Here is a 21,951-nt window from a genome sequence, read left to right on the forward strand (position 1 = left end):
GATGAAGGACACATCTGTGCCAAGAATTCCCGAAAGGGCTGCGCTTGCTTTGCCCGCAAGATATTTTAAAAATTTCGAAAACCTCTCAAGCTGTTTTTCTACAAAGCTTTTATTCTCTTCTCCTGCAGCACCTGCTGCGGCACGCACTGCTCCACTTGCACCTGTTACTACCAATACGATCGTCGAGATCAGCATACCGACAGCTGTGATTATGGTCCTAATGGTTATTACCTGCTCATTGAACAGAATCTCGAGCTTCTTTCTAAGAGACCTATCATCTCCGGCCATCTTTATCATGGTTTCTCTAACCGTCTGTAGCTGGGTCTGAATTTTGTTTGATACCACCTCATATGCTTCACGTACTTCCTCTTTTTTTCTTCTAGTCGCTTCAACTATTTTTAAGCACCGTCTATGTCATTCTTCTAACTTCCAAATGCTTCATGGATATGTCCGAATTAATTTTTTTCCCCATTACTTTCTTTACCATTTCCTCAGCCTTTTCTATTACCCTATTGTACAAGATCATCTCGCTTGTCAACGTTTTAATGTTACTGCGTAGGGTTTGGAGTTCCAGTTTTAACCCTTTCGTTCCCATTCTGTAATAATTTCTCCTCGCTAAAGAGTCTTCTCCATGAGATTTTTTGTCCCATCCACATTATCCTTAAGATCATCCATTTTTATCGTCTCATGGTTTTTCTACATACATGAACATCTGAGCTTCGGACTTCCCATTCCTAGATGTGTTAGTACATTTCTTGAATCCTAGGTTCCTTAGATGATCTGCCTTTAGCCTATTTACTATTGCACCGACTGGAATTTCCCGTTGTCTTTATACAAAGCGTCGGTTATATTTCTTTCTAGTTTAAAGTTGTCATAATGTCAGGCGTTCGGTACTTTTAGCACCGTCTCGAGATGATTATAAAAAGCCCCGATGTTTGACCTCTTTATTTTTTTCTTCTAACTTAAACCCTTTTTATACGATGCACTCCTGGCGTTCAAGTAGAACTAGTGCAATGCAGCGTCGAGAGGTCCTCAGGCCTGCTGAAGAGTCAATCGAATATGGTCTGGAATATTTCCATCTAGTGTAAAATATTTATCATAAGGCATTTTTTTTCATGTGATGGTCCTAAAAGATCATTTTGAGCAAATTGTTAATCTTTTCGGACACGATAGGACTCACGGTCACGATAGGACAATTTATAACTGAGAGGTAAGCACTTTTTGGAAACTTCAGAGAAATTCCTTTTAAGTGATGCCAAATTGAACATCACGGGAGGGAGTTTTTTTAGTCCGCAGTATATATATAAAAAAATATAATGAATAAATGGTTCTAGATGTCGTTGTAAAAGAGCCCCACTTAGCCATTTTTAGTGGACCGACATCTTCTGGAAAAACCAAGCGTGTTCTGGACCTCCTTAAAGGTGAGCATAAGCAACACTTTTACAATGTTGTGATTCTCTGTCCAACGCTATGGTAAAACTCTACGTACCGTGAGAGAATCTCGCTTTGGAAGGATTACTACGTCTTCCTCATAAATCCCGAAGATCGGCTGTTAAATTGGATCGATAAACTGTCAAGTCTACTGGCTGGTAAAGAGACACTCTTTACTGTCGACAATTGCATAGTGGACGATAACTTCGACAAGCGAAGACAGTCTCTGCTCGAACTAGACATCTCAGGGAGGCATAGTTTGTTGTTATTAAGAAAGTCCTGTACAGCACCACCCAAGAACCTTCAAGGGAAGAAAAAGCAGCCGTTCCTGTTGTACCCTCATATGAAACTCACCGATGAGGAAACCAACATGATCAGTGACAGGAAGCCCAAGACTTGGGTATGGAAATCAAAACATGCGTGTTTGTATGTACGACTTGACCACACAAAGAGAATATAAATTTCCTCTAGAGCACTTAACATAACCTGAGAAACCCGTTCCGATATACTTGATAGGGTCCTGGCATACTATGCCAACGTCAAAGAAGGTCAAAATTGGCACGATCTTATCGTCACATCGGATGCTGCTCTAGGGTTTATATGCCGATCTCGGAAACTCCAAGCTGTAACAGTGCCAAAGTGGCTTGCAGGAAAAGGTATAATAATGCTGCAGAATAAGGTTCAAGAACTTCGTCAGCTAAACGGTAGGCAAAGCTGGTCATTAAAGGAAAGGACGCAACTTTTGAATATGATCTTAAAAGCTTACAGAGCAGAATGCAGAGCTACGACAGCTACATGTTCTACACGCACAAGATCCTGGTAAATACAACATAATCTCGATATGTCGTAAACATACAAGAAAAGATGACGATGAGTAACATCATCTCCCGTAATACTGTGCGCGTGGTCAAAGACGCGTTTTCCCTAACAGAAGACGATGACTCACAGGTAACCTTCCTCGCTCTAAAACATTGTTGTCATAGATAAACCTAACGGTATACAGGCGTCTTAAAGATTAGAAGGAGACGGGTATGTAGAGCGGTATCAATGCCACGACCTTGCTATCGACCTTGTATAAATTGGGAGTACCAGCGCTCGAAGACTAGACGCTTTTTAAAATCATGACTGTAAATGTACCACTTTTTCATACATGATCCAGAGGGACTTTTACATTCCTGAGATTCGCATTGTAGTCTGTTGATCGCTACGAACGAAAAAGAAAGTGATGGGACACGTACGTATACGTGCAACAAGAGTAATTTATGAATTACTACGATACCTCTGCGCTTGAAGCAGGTGGAGATAGAGATCGTCTTCTGGTAAAGGGTTTTCTTCAGGATACTGTTTGCTCTTTGCAAGTAGGACTTCATCTAGCTTAAAGACCTTTAAAGGCTTCGTGCCAGTCATGGCAGTCTTGGTATTATTCCAACTCCTCTGTAGAGAACAGGTATTTCACCCATATCGTACTAGTCTCCTCAGTGACTGACTCTTCCGCATTATGAAGTTTAAAGTTAAAGTATGATATTTTTTGGTCGTAACGCGCTTCATTTCTACACCTTTACCTTCTAGCAGCTTTGTCGCATTGACTTGAACTCAGACCCGTTATAACATTGGATGGACTTGGGATAACGTAGAGGTCCTACTTTGTAGATATTCTTGTTCATCTTGGCAACATCTGCAGCTTTTTTGTGCGCAAGGGTCTTGCAACTTTATACCTGGAAGCGACGTCGATAGCCGTGGGGGTATACTCGTACGTATCACCATACTATTGTTGTTAAAATTGAAAGTTTATTAATGTTAAAATGTGGGTAGTCGATTACTTCGGGTCGCAAATATGTCGAAGCCAGAGTAGCTGACGCGAAAACCAGTTTGGGATTTCTTTCGCGACAACTTGTTTTTGAATCAAGCAACTTGATGGCCTTTTGTCCAGTCCAGGGATGCTCTGTCTGGAAGAAGATCTTGCTAAGCTTCTCCGTCTCTTGGCCAGATAACGTATGTCATTTTGTCATGTTTTTATTATATGACAAAACGATGTGAACTTGTAACGCGCTCTGTAAAGCTGTTTTTGTACACGCTGTGTTCTAATTGGACCAAGAATCCAGCAATAAACGTTAGCGCTTGCCATTTTTCTGATTCCTAGAAGGAACGTAGAAGTGAGAAAGCTATGGAGTCTTCTTAAGCGTAGCAATGTAATACGTTCTCATACTCTCCTTCAACCCGGTGAGATCTACGCCTGCTTTGCCTTGCTGTTCACGTTTTTTAAGGAACTTTTGTTTCTCCGTGAAACTATAGCCATGCAGTCTTGTCCTCAGTGCTACGAACTTTGTCATATTTTTTCTGCCTTCTTCGGTTTTCATCAAATCCACAATTTTCTTGTTTTTATCGATTGAAAGTGTCCTGGCGACTTTTTTGCTATATGCTCTTGTATCAAAGCGCTTCTCTAGATCTGCAGCTTTATCCCGGAGAAGTTCTCCGTTTAAATGTAGTACACAAGCTGTCTGTAACCATATAGCAGAGTTGATCTTACTACCATAGCTTGACTGCATGTGGTCGTAGTGACACTTGTACATAATCAGCTTAGAGAGATCTAGGATCAGTTGCACAATTTACACAGCCTTCAACATTTTAACCCCTGTTTTACTCATCTTTCCGCCTGAGATAGTTGCTAAAGCGGGTTCCGCAATAGAAGTTTAGTTTCGCCATCATTTGAAGGTACTTCTCCTCACTTGTCACTAGTTTCATACTGCAATGGCTCCTCACATTCCCCACAGACTTAAAAAACGGATAGGTTCATCAGGCAAACTCCTTACTCTAGTATTTACATCGACGTATACCTTACGCCATGAAGTCTAATTGAACATGATTATTCGGTGTACCTTTTTCAGCCTGAGCTGTATAACCGGGCTGTATAGCCCCATGAAACGCTCTGATATGTACCACGTATTTACTCATGTCCTTGAAGTTTGGTATCAGTTTCTTCACACCTTCAGTTTTCATGTGATCTGGAAGAAACGATAGTTCATATTCATTTATCATGTAGCGCCTTTAAATACTGTACATCCACGTCAAGTATGTAACCGTGCCCGTTTTTGATACTTTCACTTTCAACTAGGATAAAATCAGTAGTGCAGTAGAGCAGAACTAAAGCAGATATTGCTCTTAAAGAATTTACTGTAATAGAATATTTGACAAAAAACCTTTTTCAATAAAACTTTGGATGCAGCGTGATTGCATAGTGGTTAGTACATTGCGTTGTGAATGCAACAACCAGGGTTCGAGTCCTCGTCACGGCATTAACAATATTAATAGGAGAGGGTATATGTACTTTCGTACTCATCAAATTCCCTCCGTTTGCATTGGTAATCAGTTCCTGATGCATTCTTTCTACCTCCTTTAGTTGTAAGTCTGAATATGCTTGTGCATCGAATTCAACTAAAAGGAAATATAGTTCTTAAACAATGCACTGTGGCAGCATGTTATAAAATAGACATATTTGAATAACACTTTCATATATGCCAGGATCATATAGTGGTAAGTAAATTGCGTTGTGGCTGCAATAACCCAACTATGAATCTTGGTCACGGCATTAACAATATTAATCGCAGAGGGTATATGTACTTTCGTACTAATCAAATTCCCTCCGTTTGCATTGGTAATCACTTGATGATGCATTCTTTTTAATTTTTTGCTTATGAAGCGGAATTATGTTGTGCATCGAATTCAAGCAGGTATTAAACTATGCATTGTGGCAGGATGTTTTAAACTAGACATATTTGATAATCGCGTTGTGGCAGTAATAACCCAGGGTTTATTTTAGATTTTCGATATTGAATATAATTTCCTTTACTATGACCAGGATTGAACAATTGGTTACTGAGACCATAACGCTTGTCCTAACTACTATACTATTATAGTTCACTCCAAAGTAGCTACTTTTGAGGTTTATCTTAAAAAGCTCTGTGATCGAGAATAGGGGGGGGGGTTAAATAAAGCTACATGCTGCTATTTTGAACACAGAATACAAGGAGTAGCGAAATTAACGTTTAATTTTTTTAATTTTTTTTAAATTACATTTATTATTTATTTTGGAAGTGTATATAACAAAACTTTAATACATATAAAACAGCGAAGTTTTACTGACATTATACAAAAATACTAAAAAATATTGGAACTAGAGAAAAAAAATTAGCTTCAAGGAAACAATATCTTGGTTGGTTTAGACACAAAGCCATAATTTTGTTCCCTGTTGTTGTCCCAATATTCCACCCTATTTACCGTGTAACGTACTGCAAATTCTAAATATGATTCTATATCAATAGATTCATCCTCTCCAAGGGGTAAAATAAAGATAAACTGATCCACAAGTCCATCATATTCCTGGCGAATGTATTTCGCTGGGATATCACGCCAAGTTTTTTAAAGCTCCGTCGTAAAACGAACAATTACTGACTTCTGATATAAAATATTTCGAGCGGAGATGGCTCCAAATACACTTTTACCGGAGACAATCCCGAAAGCAATAAGAAATGACCTTGTTTCGTCGTGCACAACTTTTTTACAACAATTTTATACGATTCCTAATTTTTAGATATCTCGTGGCTGGTCGGTAATACGGTGGGGAACTTTCATAGATCCGTGTTACTCAGAGCTTCCCACCTTCCTCGTTTGTCTATCTGTCTTTGTAAAATGGCGTGATATGCTGGACTGTGTCTTTTGCATGAAATGAACAGTGCTCAGTAGTTAGACCTTAAGCAGCAAGCTTTTTTTCGAGCGTTTTGATTTGATTTCGTAATGTGTTTTTTCAGTTCTTTCCTTTTGCTATATCTAGTTATTGAGATTTCAACGATTTCGTAATGTGTTATTTGTGTTACAGTATCCTTTTCTATATCTAGTTATCAAGCGATTTATGGACGTGTGGTCAACAGCTCATAATTAGCTGCTCACCACTGACAATCCGTTCCAAATCAGTGATTACTAAAAATAACAAGAAACGCTTACGGATTCGATGACTCTTGTGGGAGACAGAGCTATTACATACATAAAAAAATTACACATAAAGAATAAAAAAAAAGAAAGAAAATTACGCATTAGCAGAATTACTAAAAATAATATAAGAAAATAATTCCTCTAAACCAAAAACAGAGACGAAACGAGTTTCGTTCCGGATGGGGAGTATGTTTAGACGAAACTAATTCGGTAGCCGAAACAGAATGACGTCGTTGCGATACTAAAGTGAAAAGATTCTGCTTCGATTGCAAAATACCTTCTTAAATCGCTCCTTCTTCTTAGCTTGCATTCATCATATTGCGGAATGTTTACCCTCTGTTAGCAATTTCGCACATAGTTTTCGCACACATTTAGGTGACGTGTTTTTCACAGATGGCGAACATTAGGAATAAATTACAGATTAAAAACAAAATTTAATGAACTTGTTTAATTTTTTTTCTAATAGAGATCAAGGCGGGTATTGTACTTGATTATCATGTAGTTTTTCCCAATAGGGAGAGCATATTAAATAAAATTAAGCAACACAATGCTCTTTCGTTGCTTTTTTCAGCAAGGAGGCGATATCTCTTAGCCTGTTGCTCATCACAATAATAGTAACCATCACTTCAATTCAAATTTTTTTCAAATTAGAGCCTTGCGTTTGTTACGAGTTTTTTGTTTATCAAAAACAATCTCAAGTACTTTGTGCTTACATCTAAACTCACCATCCAGTATATTATACCTCATTGACTGAAAATTTAAGTGGATTCCAGTGTTATCTGTCATCGTGTTTTATGTATAAGTTATTTAAAAACTAATTGGATAATTAAACTATGAAAACAATTAATCTAGTTGAAAGTTGTCAAAACTTAACCAAATGAAAGTAACAGCAAACTGTTTTAATGTTACAGAAACTCATTTTTACAGCTACGTAGTCGTTTACACAACGAGAGCGCAAACATAGCAGTTTTAAAATTTACGAAGATCACGAAAGAGCAAAAAATCGAAAAAATAATGAGATATTAGTTTAAACAAAAATATAAAAGAAGCACTATTTTTTTTATTGTAGCAACAAATTTCACTTTCTTGAAAATGGTTTAAAAACACAAACATTGAAGAAAAAAAAACTTTACGTTTTGAACTTTTTTACTGTGACGAAAAATTTCACCTTGCGTGTGTGAAAAATAGATACAAAACAGTTCTTGTTCCAACAGTGGTAAACAAACCACCCAGTGGACACAATGACGTCTTAAAGTCGTCTTCTATACGTCTTTTCGAGACGTAAAAAGTCGTCTTTTGTTGGTTTTTAACAAGGTACAATTGGAAATTCATTTAGACGTTTTTGTAAGACGTCTAAAATACATCTCAGCAATACGCAAAAAAACAGACGTTCTTTTTTGCTACTAACAAAAGGATAAAAGTTTCTAACGTAGTTTTTTAAGTTTTTATTGCATGAAATAAAATGAAATAAATGTGAAAACAGTTAAAATACAATAAATATAAAAAAAATTGTTAAAAAACTTCTATAATAATATACACACTTTGGTAAGAATGTTAGAAAAAATAAACCAGTAAGAAAAAAGTGAGCAAACGACGTAACTTAGACTGAAACAAAAAACTGCACAGATAGAAAATCAACGGAAATTCGTCAGCCACTATAGTTACATTTTTTGTTTCAATAAGTCAGCTAATATAGATCGACGTTTAAAGTTGATTTTAAGTGTCATGTACATACCTACCAAAGGTATGCTTAAGTATATATTAGAGGTTAATATAATATTCCAAATATTAAAAAGTGCTTAGCAAGAAATGGTTTTTGATCAACTTTGACAATTTCCTACAAAAACAAATGTCCAGTGGAAACAATCCACTAACTATAGCTTTTTGTGATTTTCTGGGGTAGCTACTTTAAATATTTATTATTATTGTTATTATTATTATTATTATTATTATTATTATTATTATTATTATTATTATTATTATTATTATTATTATTATTATTATTATTATTATTATTATTATTATTATTATTATTTCAATCTGGCACCAATAGGTTTTTTAAATATATTTTATGCAAAAATTGTCTATGACATAAAGAAAAAAAGGCTCAAGAAGTCAAAAATGTTAAGGAATTGTTATTACAAGGCTCAAAACTCATTATCTTTCTAACCTGTTCTAATGATAAGTTAGTGCTAAAAATTAGCTATGATAAAAACAACTTTGGAAAAAAATATACACGTTTATTATAAGTTTCATAAGTTATTATAAGTTAGGGATTATAAAATATATATAGAAATGCATAAATTAGGGGTTAATAAAATAAATATATTAAAAAAAATAAATGTTCACTACTGAGATTCATTCGTAACTCGAAGACCACCGTCTTTCCTATCAGGAGCTTGTTTCAGCATAACCGCCACGACCGCCGATACGCCTTTCTCCGCCCTATTTTTAAAATTTTTCAGCACACCCGCTAAACAAAATTTTTGATATATAAGTTGTAGCATAAACAAACATATAATAACCACAAGGAAATTAAATGAATCTAATTCTTAGATTGAGCGGATTTACATTGTAAATGAATCAAAATGGACAGTAAAAGCATGAATGATAAAAGTTCACTCGCTCTATATTCTTTCACCTAAAAATAATGGTTGAATGTCGCGTGATGATAAGAAAATGAAAATGTGGATATAAAGAAATAAAAATAAAAATTGGACATAGAAATAAGAAGCAGCATGAGATCATGTAGGATGTTTTTTGCACATGTGCAGTGACCACAATTACAAAAACTCGAATATATACTCGCGTTTCTCAAGTTTATAAATCGTTGGTTCAGAACAAAACAAACAGAATGGGATATAGGGACCAAAACGCTCCACACACAACAATATTAAAAAATGGGGAAAAGCTGTTGTGTTTTTAGTGATCAATGCAAAACCGAAAAAATCAAATAAAAAGAATGGCGACTAAAACAATCAAAATCCGGGATTCTTTAAAAACAATCTACAAAGAAGGTAGGAATGTATTACTGAAGAACATTACAAGCATAAGATAAGAATAAAAAATAACATTACTTGGCTATACTACTTACTTACCAAACTCTTTTTAAGTCAATGGCTTTTTAGCATGACAGGCATAAATCAGTAAGTTCATATCAGTCCACGACCATGACAAAGTAAGTGGATTCATAAACATACCTCGATAAACCAAACTGTTCATGTTATCTGAAAAACAAAATTGAAAAATATTTTACAAATAGGTTTAAATATAAAAAATTATATGATTTGTATGTGATAATTAAACACAGAAAATCACTCTTACAGACGTGACATTATAGAGATACTAGTCGATAGGGCCTGTGGAGTAATCCACTTAGGCAGAACGACAATGGAAAAATAGGTTGTTTTAGATTATTTGCAGATGTCAGCAGTGCAAATACACAATAAATAAATTGAGAAACTTGTTTTTATGTTTCCTCCATTGTGTAGAGCTTACACAGCTGATCAAGAAAATGTATATAATCGTGTGGTTTTGATGAGCGATTAATGAAATGTAAGGGTTTTAAAAGTTTGCCGACGTCAGCAATGGCCCGTCAAAACCTAAAATTTTATTTTAGAAATTTGTATACATGTTGCCTTCATCGCATAGATCTTGAAACGCTGATCAAGAAAATGTATAGGATCATGTACTTTTGATAAATGGTTGCAGAGATATTAGGGTTTGAAGGTTTTTTCATGACGTCATCAACCCACCCATTCCGAAACGGATTCGTCGACCCAGGTTTGGAAATTTTACCCAAATTGGTCCCAGGTAGCTTCTAGTTACCCACGCTGTAAAAAATCATTGACGTCACCACCTCATTTCCAAGTTATTTGGCCTCAAAGCTTTAAGTGCACTGTAATGACTTCATTAATTTAATATAAGATATTGACGTTAAAATAGTAATATTGACGTCGTGCCGTAACATCAGATAATTTACCATTTTTTGGTCCCAGGTAGTCCCTAGTTACCCACGCAGGAGATGACGTCAGTTATTTCCACCCATTTCCAAGCCTTAAATTTAAAAGTGCAATGCAATGGCTTCACTAATCTTAATATACTTTCTTTGACGTCAATACTGCTCTAACGTCAAAGTTTGATAATCTACAGAACAAATTTATAGACGATGTTTTATAGACTTTATCAAAGAAATTTTATCGACTTTGCAAAAGTCACAGACAGAAGCTCCGTATTATTATAAGAGACTAGTCGATAAAACCCGTGGAAAATCCACTAAAGCAGGATAAAAATTTTGATGTTAATGAGATATAAGGATTTAAAGATTTTGCTGACGTCAGCAATGGCCCCGTCAAAACCGATAAATTTTTTTTAGAAATTTGTATACCTGTTGCCTCTATCGTATAGATCTTGAAACGCTGATCAAGAAAATGTATAGGATTATGTACTTTTGACAAACGGTTGCAGAGATATTAGGGTTTAAAGGTTTTTTGATGACGTCATCAACCCAACCATTCCGAAACGGATTTGGGGACCCAGGTTTGGGAAACTTACTCAAATTGGTCCTAGGTGGTCCCTAGTGACCCACGCAGGAGATGACGTCAGTTATTTCCACCCGTTTCCATGTTATTAAGCCTTAAACTTAAAAGTGCAATGCAATGGCTTCACTAATCTTAATATACTTTCCTTTGACGTCAATATTGCTTTAACGTCAAAGTTTGCTAATTTACAAAACAAATTTATAGGCGATGTTTTATAGACTTTATCAAAGAAATTTTATCCAATTTGCAAAAGTCACAGACAGAAGCTCCGTATTATTAAAAGAGACTAGTCGATAAAGCCCGTGGAAAAATCCACTTAGGCAGGAGGACAATGTAAAAATTGATTATTTTAGACTTTTTGCTGTCGTCAGCAGTGCAGATACAAAAAAGAATTAGCGAAGTTTAGTTTATTGGTTGCCTGTAATGTGTAGAGGCTAAAACCCTCATGAGAAAAATGTATAGGATCATGGGTTTTCGACGAACGTATAAGGAAATATAAGGGTTTGAAAATTTGGCTGATGTCAGCAAAGACCCGCAATCACACATCAAATTTTTTTCCAGAATTTTATATATCTAATGTCTTCATTGTATAGATCTTGAAAAGCTGATCAAGAAAATGTATAGGATTATGTACTTTTGACAAACAGTTTCAGAGATATTAAGGTTTGAAGATTTTTTGATGACGTCATCAACCCGTCCATTCCGAAACGGATTCGGGGACCCAGATTTGGAAAAATAACCCAAATTGGTCCTAGGTGGTTCCTAGTTACCCACGCGGTGAAAAATCATTGACGTCACCACTTCGTTTCCTAGTTATTTGGCCTCAAAGTTTTAGGTGCACTGTGATGGCTTCATTAATTTAATATAGGATATTGACGTTAAAGTAGTGTTATTTTCGTCGCGCCGTAACGTCAGAAAATTTGCCATATTAGAGTTGCATTTTTCGGCAACATCAAAGGAAAATGAAGACATCCACTTTGCCTGTCACAGACACACAGACACACTTAGCGTATTATTATAAGAGAAGAAGCATTGTTTAAATTAATGCCCTTGCATGGTTTCTTTCCATTGTGGTGTTTTTATTACTCATTGTTAACCGTCTGGGTTTTGCAAGCAGGCAAAAGAGCATTTAGGGAATATGATTGGATTGGCGCTCTTAAATACGGGCCGGTAATAAGCGGTATTGCCCGTAGTCAGAAAAAATGGTAGCTTAAAATGTAAACAACCATAAAAAAAACAAGTTACAAGAAGCATTAGAAATTATTATCTAACTTCACTAACTTTTTGACCCAAGGAGAACCGCCTGAACATCTGTGCGATATTGCCTGAAACAGGATGACCACTCTTTCTAGACTTTAAGAGAATAGACCAGCTACAATTTTAAACAATGTGACTCCGGTTACAAGAAATAATATAGGATTTGTAATATAGACAACATTGGTAAACAAAACTTACTTCTTCTGAGCATGTCTGTGAGTTCATCCGTGGTGATAAATTTGGTTTCATCCCAACTATTGTGCGAAACAATGCGTAGCAAATTCTCAGCAGCATATTTGACAAATATAGTTGAAAGCAGGGTACGGTTAATTGTTGTGACAAACAAATGGCCACCAGGCTAAAATAAGACGAATAAAATTTGAATATGTTGCTCATTTATAGTGTCTATAAATAGATTGCTATCAAAGTTGACACACTAAAGTTTATAGTATCTGTTCTTTACGTGCTTAGCCAATAAATTAAATTTTACAACACCCCTCACATTCAAAACAGAATGTCTGAAAGTAAAAAATAATCTTGTGATTAATTTCTTATGTAAACAAGGCAACGAAATGCTAGCTACGCATTGTTATGAAACTTCTTTCACTACATTTAACCCAAATTTAAAATGGTCTAATTAATACATACCTTGATCAGTTTGCAACAGTTGTGTAAAAACACATCAGGACTGTCCACATATTGCAAAACTTCTGATGCAAGCACAATATCAAAACAGTTACTTTGCTTCTCAGCAAGCTCTTCAATGGTCGAACATTCATAACTTAGCGTTGCTAAATCAGGGTCTTTCAAAGCATGATGTTTAGCTTCATCAATACTGTCTTGTAATGGATCTATTCCCAAAACATTTGCACCCAACCGAGCAATAGGCTGAAAATAAGAAAATTTAACATCATTAAGCATCAGTAGATATTTAACATGCATCTTAACGAAGTTGGAAACAAAGCGTTCTGCTTTTAAAAGGGAAAAAATAGGTTAATCGCAATTAATTTTTCGGTTACAATCAAGCTTTCTATTTAGATTTTATTGAAAATAATTGCACTATAAAATTACTTAATTCTCTGATTGTATGTAAAAAATATTTCTTCTTTGTCGCTCCAAAAAATATTGGACAAGGTAACTAGACTCTCAATAGTCAATCATAATGGAGATATTTTTTGTGAAAATGATAAATTTTTTAATAATCAATTACCTTAGATAATTGTTAATAATATCAAATACCTCTGCTAAAATGCCTCCACCACAACCAACATCTAAAACCCGATAACCCGACAAAGGTTGGCTCTGTTTTACTTTAGCGTTGGATAGAAGCAACTTTTTAATCAATGGAACTCGTAGCTTATTTAAAGATCGCAAACCAGCATACTGTCCACCAGGCCTCCACCACTCAGTTACATGCTTTTGAAACTCATGCATTTCTTTTGAAGATACAGATAATCCATCTTCGCATTGAAAAGAAAGAAACATTTGGATAATTTAATTCTCTATTATTATCCAGCATAATTTATATCGCTTTCAAACAACATGAAAAAAATCATAAATAAAACGGATTTATTATAACAATCTAAAAAATTGTACCTGTTTTTAGTTTGAGCAAATGGGAATAAAAACTTTTTTAAATTCAAAGGCAGTTTTTGGCATAGAATGAGTATTTATTCAAGAATTTGTAGTACCTTATATGAATATAGTATAAAGTGGTTCCTAGGTCCTCTGAAATTGTTAATCCTCCATCAACCAACCTTCCCTTTGAAATTTGAAGGTAGTCATATAACTGTCCCTTTCCTTAGTAGTAAAATAAAACTGGTCTCATATTAGGTTTTGGCTTTAATTTAATTTAGCAAGTATGTAAAACTAACAAATGTGTACAATATTAAATAAAAACTCACAGTTGATAACAAGTTGGTGTTAATTTGTTCACTATAGTGTTTATAATTTCATTCTTTTCATTATAGTCGTGAGTTCTAATATAGAGATTGAGTCCACACAGCTCGTTCTTTCTTACCTAAAGAAGAATGCTTTCTAGCTACTTCTATTATTCTTATGGCAAAAAGGTATAGCATAAGATGAAATCTTAAATTATTATAATTATTATAATTATTATAATTATTATAATTATTATAATTATTATAATTGTTATAATTATTATAATTATTATAATTATTATAATTATTATAATTATTATAATTATTATAATTATTATAATTATTATAATTATTATAATTATTATAATTATTATAATTATTATAATTATTATAATTATTATAATTATTATAATTAGTATAATTAGTATAATTATTATAATTTCGTTGCCACAACATATTCATGGGGTCCTTTTTGTCTTTCGGAAGATGACGTCAAACTGGGTTAAATCCAAAAAATAAGATTACCACATAATGGTGGCATTATATTTGCTTTATTATTGTAAGTTTTACATAATGAATATTAAATTACTTGTTCTCAACATACTAACAAAATATATGATGTTGGCCTAAAATGTGTGTTAAGTTAAATTTAACAATAAATAAGTTAGACTCGCCTAACTTACTTTTACGAAAGTCTTTTTAGACACGACTCCTGCGTATCGCATTGACATGAGTCTAGAAAAGCTCCCCATAAATTTCAAGCTATAGTGCTGGACAACAAAATATATATGCCCAATATTGTATTTTAGCTAGTTTTAGGTAGTTTCTCCTAATTTCAGATTGTTCAAGGTGGTTTCAGGTTGTTCAAGGTGGTTTCAGGTGGTTCAGGTGATTTCAGATTCTTTCAGGTGATTTAAGTAGTAGTTACTGCTTTTATTAAGTATTAAGTATGGAAAAAATGGAACCAAATTCCTTCTTTCTATATGATTTCCATATGTGAGAGTTTGTATATGGCCATATTATAGCCTCAAACATGTACGTGGGATGCGGTGACTACATGGATATTTTGTAAAGTAAAAAAGTTACTATTCGAAGGAAACAAATCTTTTGTGACAGAGTCACTCGGTATAAAACTCTACTAGCTATTTTAATAGAAATCGTGAAGTAAACACTTCAATATTTTTAGCTATTTCAAAAGGGTATGCATATCATGTTTTATACCTGTAAGAAGCGTTCTTATATACTTGTCAAAATACCCTTCTTCATTATATCTATACATTCTTTTAATGTTGCAAAAGATTGATTGTGTAGGAAGACATTCTTGTTTTTTTTGTGTTTTCCTTAAATGTTCATTATGAAAAGAATCTATGAGGAATCTACAAACCGATATTATTGTCATGTACTTTCCTCTGTAACACATTTCTAATTTTTTAATTAATTTTAAAATTTCAAAATATGTTCACAATTGCCATAACTTTTTTAAAAAACGTTGTACGCTAGCGATAGCATCGGCTCGTTCGCATGATTTTTAGTACTAAGAGATAAACAAAGTTTTAAATACAGATAGCCTAAAAGCAAACAAAAATGTAAGTTTTTGGTAAGTTCTTTTATATGTAATGTTTTAAACATATTGCTTTTTACTTAACTTTGAAAGAATGTCAAATGCTCACCAATGTTGTTAGCGTTTTTAAATGAATTCTGCAGTAGACCATGAGAATTACAAGTTTTGCAGTTACTTTTGTACCTAACTAAAATTTATTGTCCTAAATAAATAGAATAATCCCATCCCATCAGTATAACGTTTGTATTATTGCATCATTTATATTATCAATAAGATCACCTTTATATTCCTTGCACTCTGCAACATTTTCTGGTTTGACAGTAAGCATCTCTTTTGTCAATTTACTAAAAAAACAACTGAACTGCAAAGTGTTTGCCCAAGTTGTTTTATCTCCTATCATCGGAATTGTCCTTATACTCATTTTAGCTGAAAACATATTTATGATACCCTAAATACAATAACATTTAGCAGGTAAAACAGAGGCTTACGTCTGTGATGTTTTAAGATAAATAAAACATTGTAAAAAACAAAACGTACTGAAACACAGGCAATAAATAGAGAGCATAGAACAATAATTCAAATACTTAATGCATTAAAATACGTAAAGCATCTTACTCCTTTATGAAAACAAAATAAGCAAAGTTTAGACCAGATGAACGTAACTGTTCAATGTTTTAAACTGACACTATCAAATTTGCCAGCTGCTTTAGCAAAGCCCTAGAGCAGAAAGCTTAAGAGAAATGACGATGATAGATAAATGCACACATATTTTTTTAAACACCGCCCACACCAAGATGGAAAACCCAATACACACCTATCATCCAAAACAACCAAAAATCCAAAACTCCCCAAAAAATTACAAAAAAATGTGAAAAATAAAAAAATAAAAAAATAAGAATTCTTTTTAAGTTTGAATTTTAAATTAATTTTAAATATTTTTAAAAACTAGTTTCATTTTTTCCTAAAATTTCTCTTTTTTTAAACTTAAAACACCCCTAAAATCCATTACACCAAAACTCAAAACATCTATATTTTTCTGAAAATATTTTTTCTAAAACTCAAAACACCAAACACTCTATACTCTCAAAAACATTTTTCTAAATCAAAAAACACCCCTAAAATCCATTACACCATAACTGAAACACCTCTTAGATCTCGTAGCCACGTCTATGTATTTTTGAGGGGCTATGCAGATTTTCCTATGCGTTACCATCTACTTAATTTATTACTAGCCTTTAAGAAGTATTTCGGGACTAATTATCTTGTTTCTTTGAAAGTCAAATGAATGACGTTGATCCGCCCACAACATTCTAAAAATAATAAGGACTTTCGGTTGTCAATTAACATTGTAAATGAACCTAAAATTAAGAAAAGTCATTAAAGATGGTAAGTTTGGTTTCTAGTATCGACGTTATTTTTTTTTTTACATACATATGCAGTGCCGTAACCACAATTTTACTATTGGGAGGTCTATATAGAAAAATAACATACATAAATTTCGCTTTATATAATGGCTAGTGAAATTTTACATCTCATGGTTTAATATTAAAAATCACAACGAACGTTTCGATACCTTTATATTTTAGAAAATCTGCATTGTTTAATTGGCATCAAAATTTAGATAAAAATTTCTATCAGAAACTAAAAGATAGAAAGAGATACGTATTTACATTACACGTCCACAATAATCTAAAAAATGATAAGAACACTAGAAATTTTAAGGGTGCTGCCATTTTTAAAAAAGAATTACATCAGTGATTTATAGAATAATGATCTATTGGAAGGATCCTAATATTCCTGGACGAATTTTTTTCTGTTTTTTTTATTTCTCTCTCTCTCTTTTGCACTCTTCCTTCCTTCCTTCCTTTCTTTCTTTCTTTCTTTCTTTCTTTCTTTCTTTCTTTCTTTCTTTCTTTCTTTCTTTCTTTCTTTCTTTCTTTCTTTCTTTCTTTCTTTCTTTCTTTCTTTCTTTCTTTCTTTCTTTCTTTCTTTCTTTCTTTCTTTCTTTCTTTCTTTCTTTCTTTCTTTCTTTCTTTCTTTCTTTCTTTCTTTCTTTCTTTCTTTCTTTCTTTCTTTCTTTCTTTCTTTCTTTCTTTCTTTCTTTCTTTCTTTCTTTCATTCAATCTCTCTTCCTTCCTTTCTTTTTTTTCAAGGATATTGTTCAAAAAACGTTGGAAGAGTTTGTCATCAATAATCCTTATCTCTATGGATCAGTCTTTATAAAACCTGATATTTACGTCGATGATGTTCTACCTATTACGTGGGATGTCATTGCAAAAGAACTTAAGATTTCTGCAGCAACTTATGAGAAGTTATGCAACTCTTTAATGGTGCATATAGTGCAGTCGTCGTGTTTTTCGATTATTTTGTTGGATGAGTAGACAAAAATGTTCCACGCGAATATTAATTAAAAAATACCACATGTATAAGTTGTTAAATATTGAAGCTGGTCGATTATCCGATGCACTTTTATCGATCCTTTTTTGTTGATGCAGTAGGAGCCAATGAAAAGTTAAAAAACTCCTAAAAGTTTTAGATAGGTCTTGATAATAGTCACTGTCGCATAATTGAAGGTACTGTGCTGAATGAAATTTAAAGCTAAATATTCATTATGCCGGTAAATTTAATGATGAAGTCTCTATCATCGTTGACGAAAAACTGATCGACCCTTCTTGTAGAGCGTATAAAGAAAACCAGTGTGACCCACTTTTAAATTAGGGATTAGTATTGACAATTACAAAAGGAATATCTTCTGCTTTACCTACTTTATTAAATATATTCTTCGCATAATTTTCGAAATCGTATACAAGTTTATTAATAGCAAAAACACCACAAAAATTATTTTTAATGTCGGTATATTTGTTCACAAACCTCTCGATTTCAATATTTATCATTCCAACCATGATTGCTTATGATTTAAAAAGTTAAATGGGCTTGTAGTTTGTATATAGATATACCAATTACGTAAAAATTTCGTAAGTTCATTGAATAAAAGTTTCCCTAATACGGTACACATTAGGCCCAATAATGTTTTAAAATTGTTTTCGTCGGTGACGCCGTCCACACAATCTATGTTCTTGCTAGGGTAAGTGTCGGCCTAATAATGAAACCATTAACGAAAAGTGTTTTTGTCTTTGGACAACAAAGCAAAGTGCGCAATCATATTTTCTGCTGTGTGGTTTCAGCATACAAATGTATTTATTTATGTGCTTAAATATTAAACTAGATTGATTGTCAAATAAAGCACTTTAAACAGTTAGTAAGTTGTTCTTCAAATTGTTGAGCCGTAGCCATTTTAAGTTATTTATTTAGTTAAATAGTGCTGGTGCTGCTGCACCTCCTAGGATTTTGGGAGCCGGTAGTAAAAAAGGGTAGAAACCTACTTTTTGACCTTTAGATCTACCACCTTTCATCTGTCTTGTTCGCATGTATCTAGGTTTTCTTGATTTTTTTATGCCTCGACCCCACTTGAGTTTAGCTTTACCCGTACCATAAATAATTGTACTCATATTAACTTTTTTGTTGTATTTATAAAAACTTTAGCTTTCTTATAAAGTTGAAATATTAAATAAGTAGTTCTCTGTAACTTTCTGTTTCTTTAACCAACACCTGTGGACGTCGAGCGTTAGTTCTGCGGCCAAAAAACTTGTTTTTAGCCCGGCTATACCACTTTTACCCAACGAGAAAATTTCTCTAACACCTCCTCTGGCTGCCTTTCACCTGCTCTGTCTGCCTCACTTCCCAGGTATACCAAATCACCCATAACCTTTCCCCTTATATCTGTAACAATACCGCTACCAATTTGTCTTTTTTTTGTTTTGATGTGAGTTTCTTTTTCTAACAATTCGCCGACCTTCAAAAACTGCTTTTTTGTCTCTTACTTTCGCGGCTACAAAAAACACCTCCTCTCATTTTTTGTGATAACTTTTGAAGTACGTCATAATGTACGTCACAATTCTCTGACTTTTCATCAAATTTAATAAGCTCCACGAACATATAAAATTTTTGATATGACTTTACACTTGTTGTCATGGTGACAGATCTGTCAGGTGGTATAAAAAAAGATCTTAAATTTTCGTAGGTGGTATAAAAACAATAACAGCATGACACAGCTCCTCCGCCATTTTAATACGAACAGCTTCTTTGTCCTGTTTGTCACAGACTCGCCGCCTCGCCAAATAATATTTTTTTGCGGAAATTGTTTTACATTGATTTTATGCATTACTTATAAGTTTTTTAAACATATTTATTTGTTTATGGGTTATAATCTTTTACTATGTCTTCAATTAGTTTTTCAAAGTTTTAGGTGAACCAGCATCCAGAGCTCAAGTTTTAGACTGCCAAAGAGGAATGCGGAGACGCTGTCGTATTCGCTTGAACAAAATATCTGAAACCGATCAAACAGCTAAAAAAGATAAATTACCAAAAGTATTGAACTGGTGCCAAAAGGTACAACGAAGGCATTTGCCCTAAGAAACATACAATCAATATTTGCGCAGATTGTTTCAATTGGACATACTAAAAGCAGTAACATTTTATATATATATTTTTTTACATATTTGAACCTTATTTATACGAAGACTCTTTCAAAATAAGAAATAATAATGTCCTTATTCGTTTTTTCCTATTGCCGACATCAACTTTTTTATCAAGCATTAATATTTTGGTTGCACATTTATAAAGTAAACAAATATTGAAAAAGTCATTTGTGCATTTATTTGGATGTTTCAAATACATAACAAATCTCTGTGTAAAGGCCTTATGATTATGACGTCATAATACACCTGCTATAAGGTTCTGATATTTTGAAAGTAATCAATTTTTGCAACACAGTATTAACACGATGTTTATGCCACTTTACAAGAAAATAATAACTATTCTAAATTTTTTTAGCATTTTTTTTAACACCTGACACTTGTGATGACGTCATTGCTGACGGTATCACGTCATTCATTTTTTTAATCCCAATGATGTTCCAATGACTAAGTCAATATGTGTACCACGTGTCAATACAATACCATGTTTCCTTCATCGTTTTTGGAGGGGGGCTTTTTTAAGCACTTCACTCACTCTTAAATAGTTATTATAGTCAGCGTTAATTCTTCGGCCATTTTGTTGATCAGAAAAATACGACATATACATTAGGTACATTTCACTAAGGTTGTAAAATCGTAAACGATTTCCATGTATTGCTCATTGAAAGATATTTTGTTAATCTTTATTCTCTTAATGTTTTTTCGCGCCTTGTTGACAGAACACAAATTCCAAGGCGACACACTGTTTCTGCTACCAGTTGGCTCCAAATCTAAAAGTAGCTTGAGTTGCGCCTGTTGAAACTCCGTCTATTTTATTATTCCATACATAGTAATAGAGCAACAAATAGGGTCCGTATTTCTTTTGAAGGTGTTCATAAAATATTCTGTAGGTTGTTCTATAATTGTGCTCAAACATGTAGATTTCTGGATGTTTAGTGAGAACATAATTCCCAAAAGGTGTTTGGTATTGCTATCCATCGGCAGGGAATTTTTCCTAAACCTTTTATTAGTTGTTCCTTGTTTTTATTTCATGTTATTTTTATTCTTAATTCTTTTGTTGGAGAAATGTCACTCATTCTGAAAAAAGGATTCAATGCTTTTAGAGGAATATAATAAGCAGTTTCCTTGTACTCTTTGCAATTTCAGCTGAATTGTCAGCCTCTCCTGCCACTTTTCTTTTAATGCGAGTCGATTAACAAATCTTTGTCCCAGTCCAAATATTCTTTCGTACATGATGAAATAAAATCCCTAAAATGGTGCAGTGTCACATCAGCATTTAGCTCATTAATGGCAATGGTGTTATGACCTCTACAAATTGTTATTAATTTAATCATTCTACCGATAACATCATGCTTTAGACCATAGTCAACACCATTAGCGGCTGCAAAATCGTTACCTGCTTCATCGATCCACTTGATATAAAGTTTGAGTTCGGCGTCGATTGTTAACAATATCAAAAAAAGGAATGTCCTTCCTTTTTCTTTGTGGTGAGGTTAATGTTCGTTGTTTTCCTTCTTAATTACTGCTCGTTTTTTTGTGTTTTTTTTGTGTTGGGTGACCGTGTTTGATACAATTTGATACAATTGGTGCAACTTATTGTACGCCTTGTCCAATTTAAGAATAAGTTGATCTTTTTCGCGTAGACTTGCAGTCAGTTGAGATATTGGATCCTTTTTCTTTGGAAGTATGTTCTTGAAATCCATACATATATCTTGAAAGTTAACACTTTCTTGAGCATTTGCTTTACCAGCTAAAGCAAC

At 33.7% G+C, this 21,951-nt stretch overlaps 1 protein-coding gene across 1 annotated transcript; it reads right to left on the minus strand.

Annotated features, from left to right (window-relative positions):
• Positions 1 to 7,749: 7,749 nt before the first annotated feature.
• LOC130645944 (ubiquinone biosynthesis O-methyltransferase-like) lies at positions 7,750 to 14,283 on the minus strand. Its single transcript, XM_057452072.1, has 8 exons — positions 13,455 to 14,283; positions 12,864 to 13,103; positions 12,414 to 12,573; positions 9,618 to 9,644; positions 8,770 to 8,890; positions 8,083 to 8,166; positions 7,959 to 8,022; positions 7,750 to 7,770 (listed from the first exon to the last, which is right to left on the minus strand). The coding sequence occupies exons 1-8, from the start codon at positions 13,698 to 13,700 to the stop codon at positions 7,750 to 7,752; spliced, it is 963 nt and encodes a 320-aa protein (XP_057308055.1). The 5' UTR covers positions 13,701 to 14,283.
• Between the last annotated feature and the right edge of the window lie 7,668 nt (positions 14,284 to 21,951).

The sequence above is a fragment of the Hydractinia symbiolongicarpus genome, chromosome 5, assembly GCF_029227915.1.
Source record: "Hydractinia symbiolongicarpus strain clone_291-10 chromosome 5, HSymV2.1, whole genome shotgun sequence".
Classification (NCBI taxonomy): Eukaryota; Metazoa; Cnidaria; class Hydrozoa; order Anthoathecata; family Hydractiniidae; genus Hydractinia; species Hydractinia symbiolongicarpus.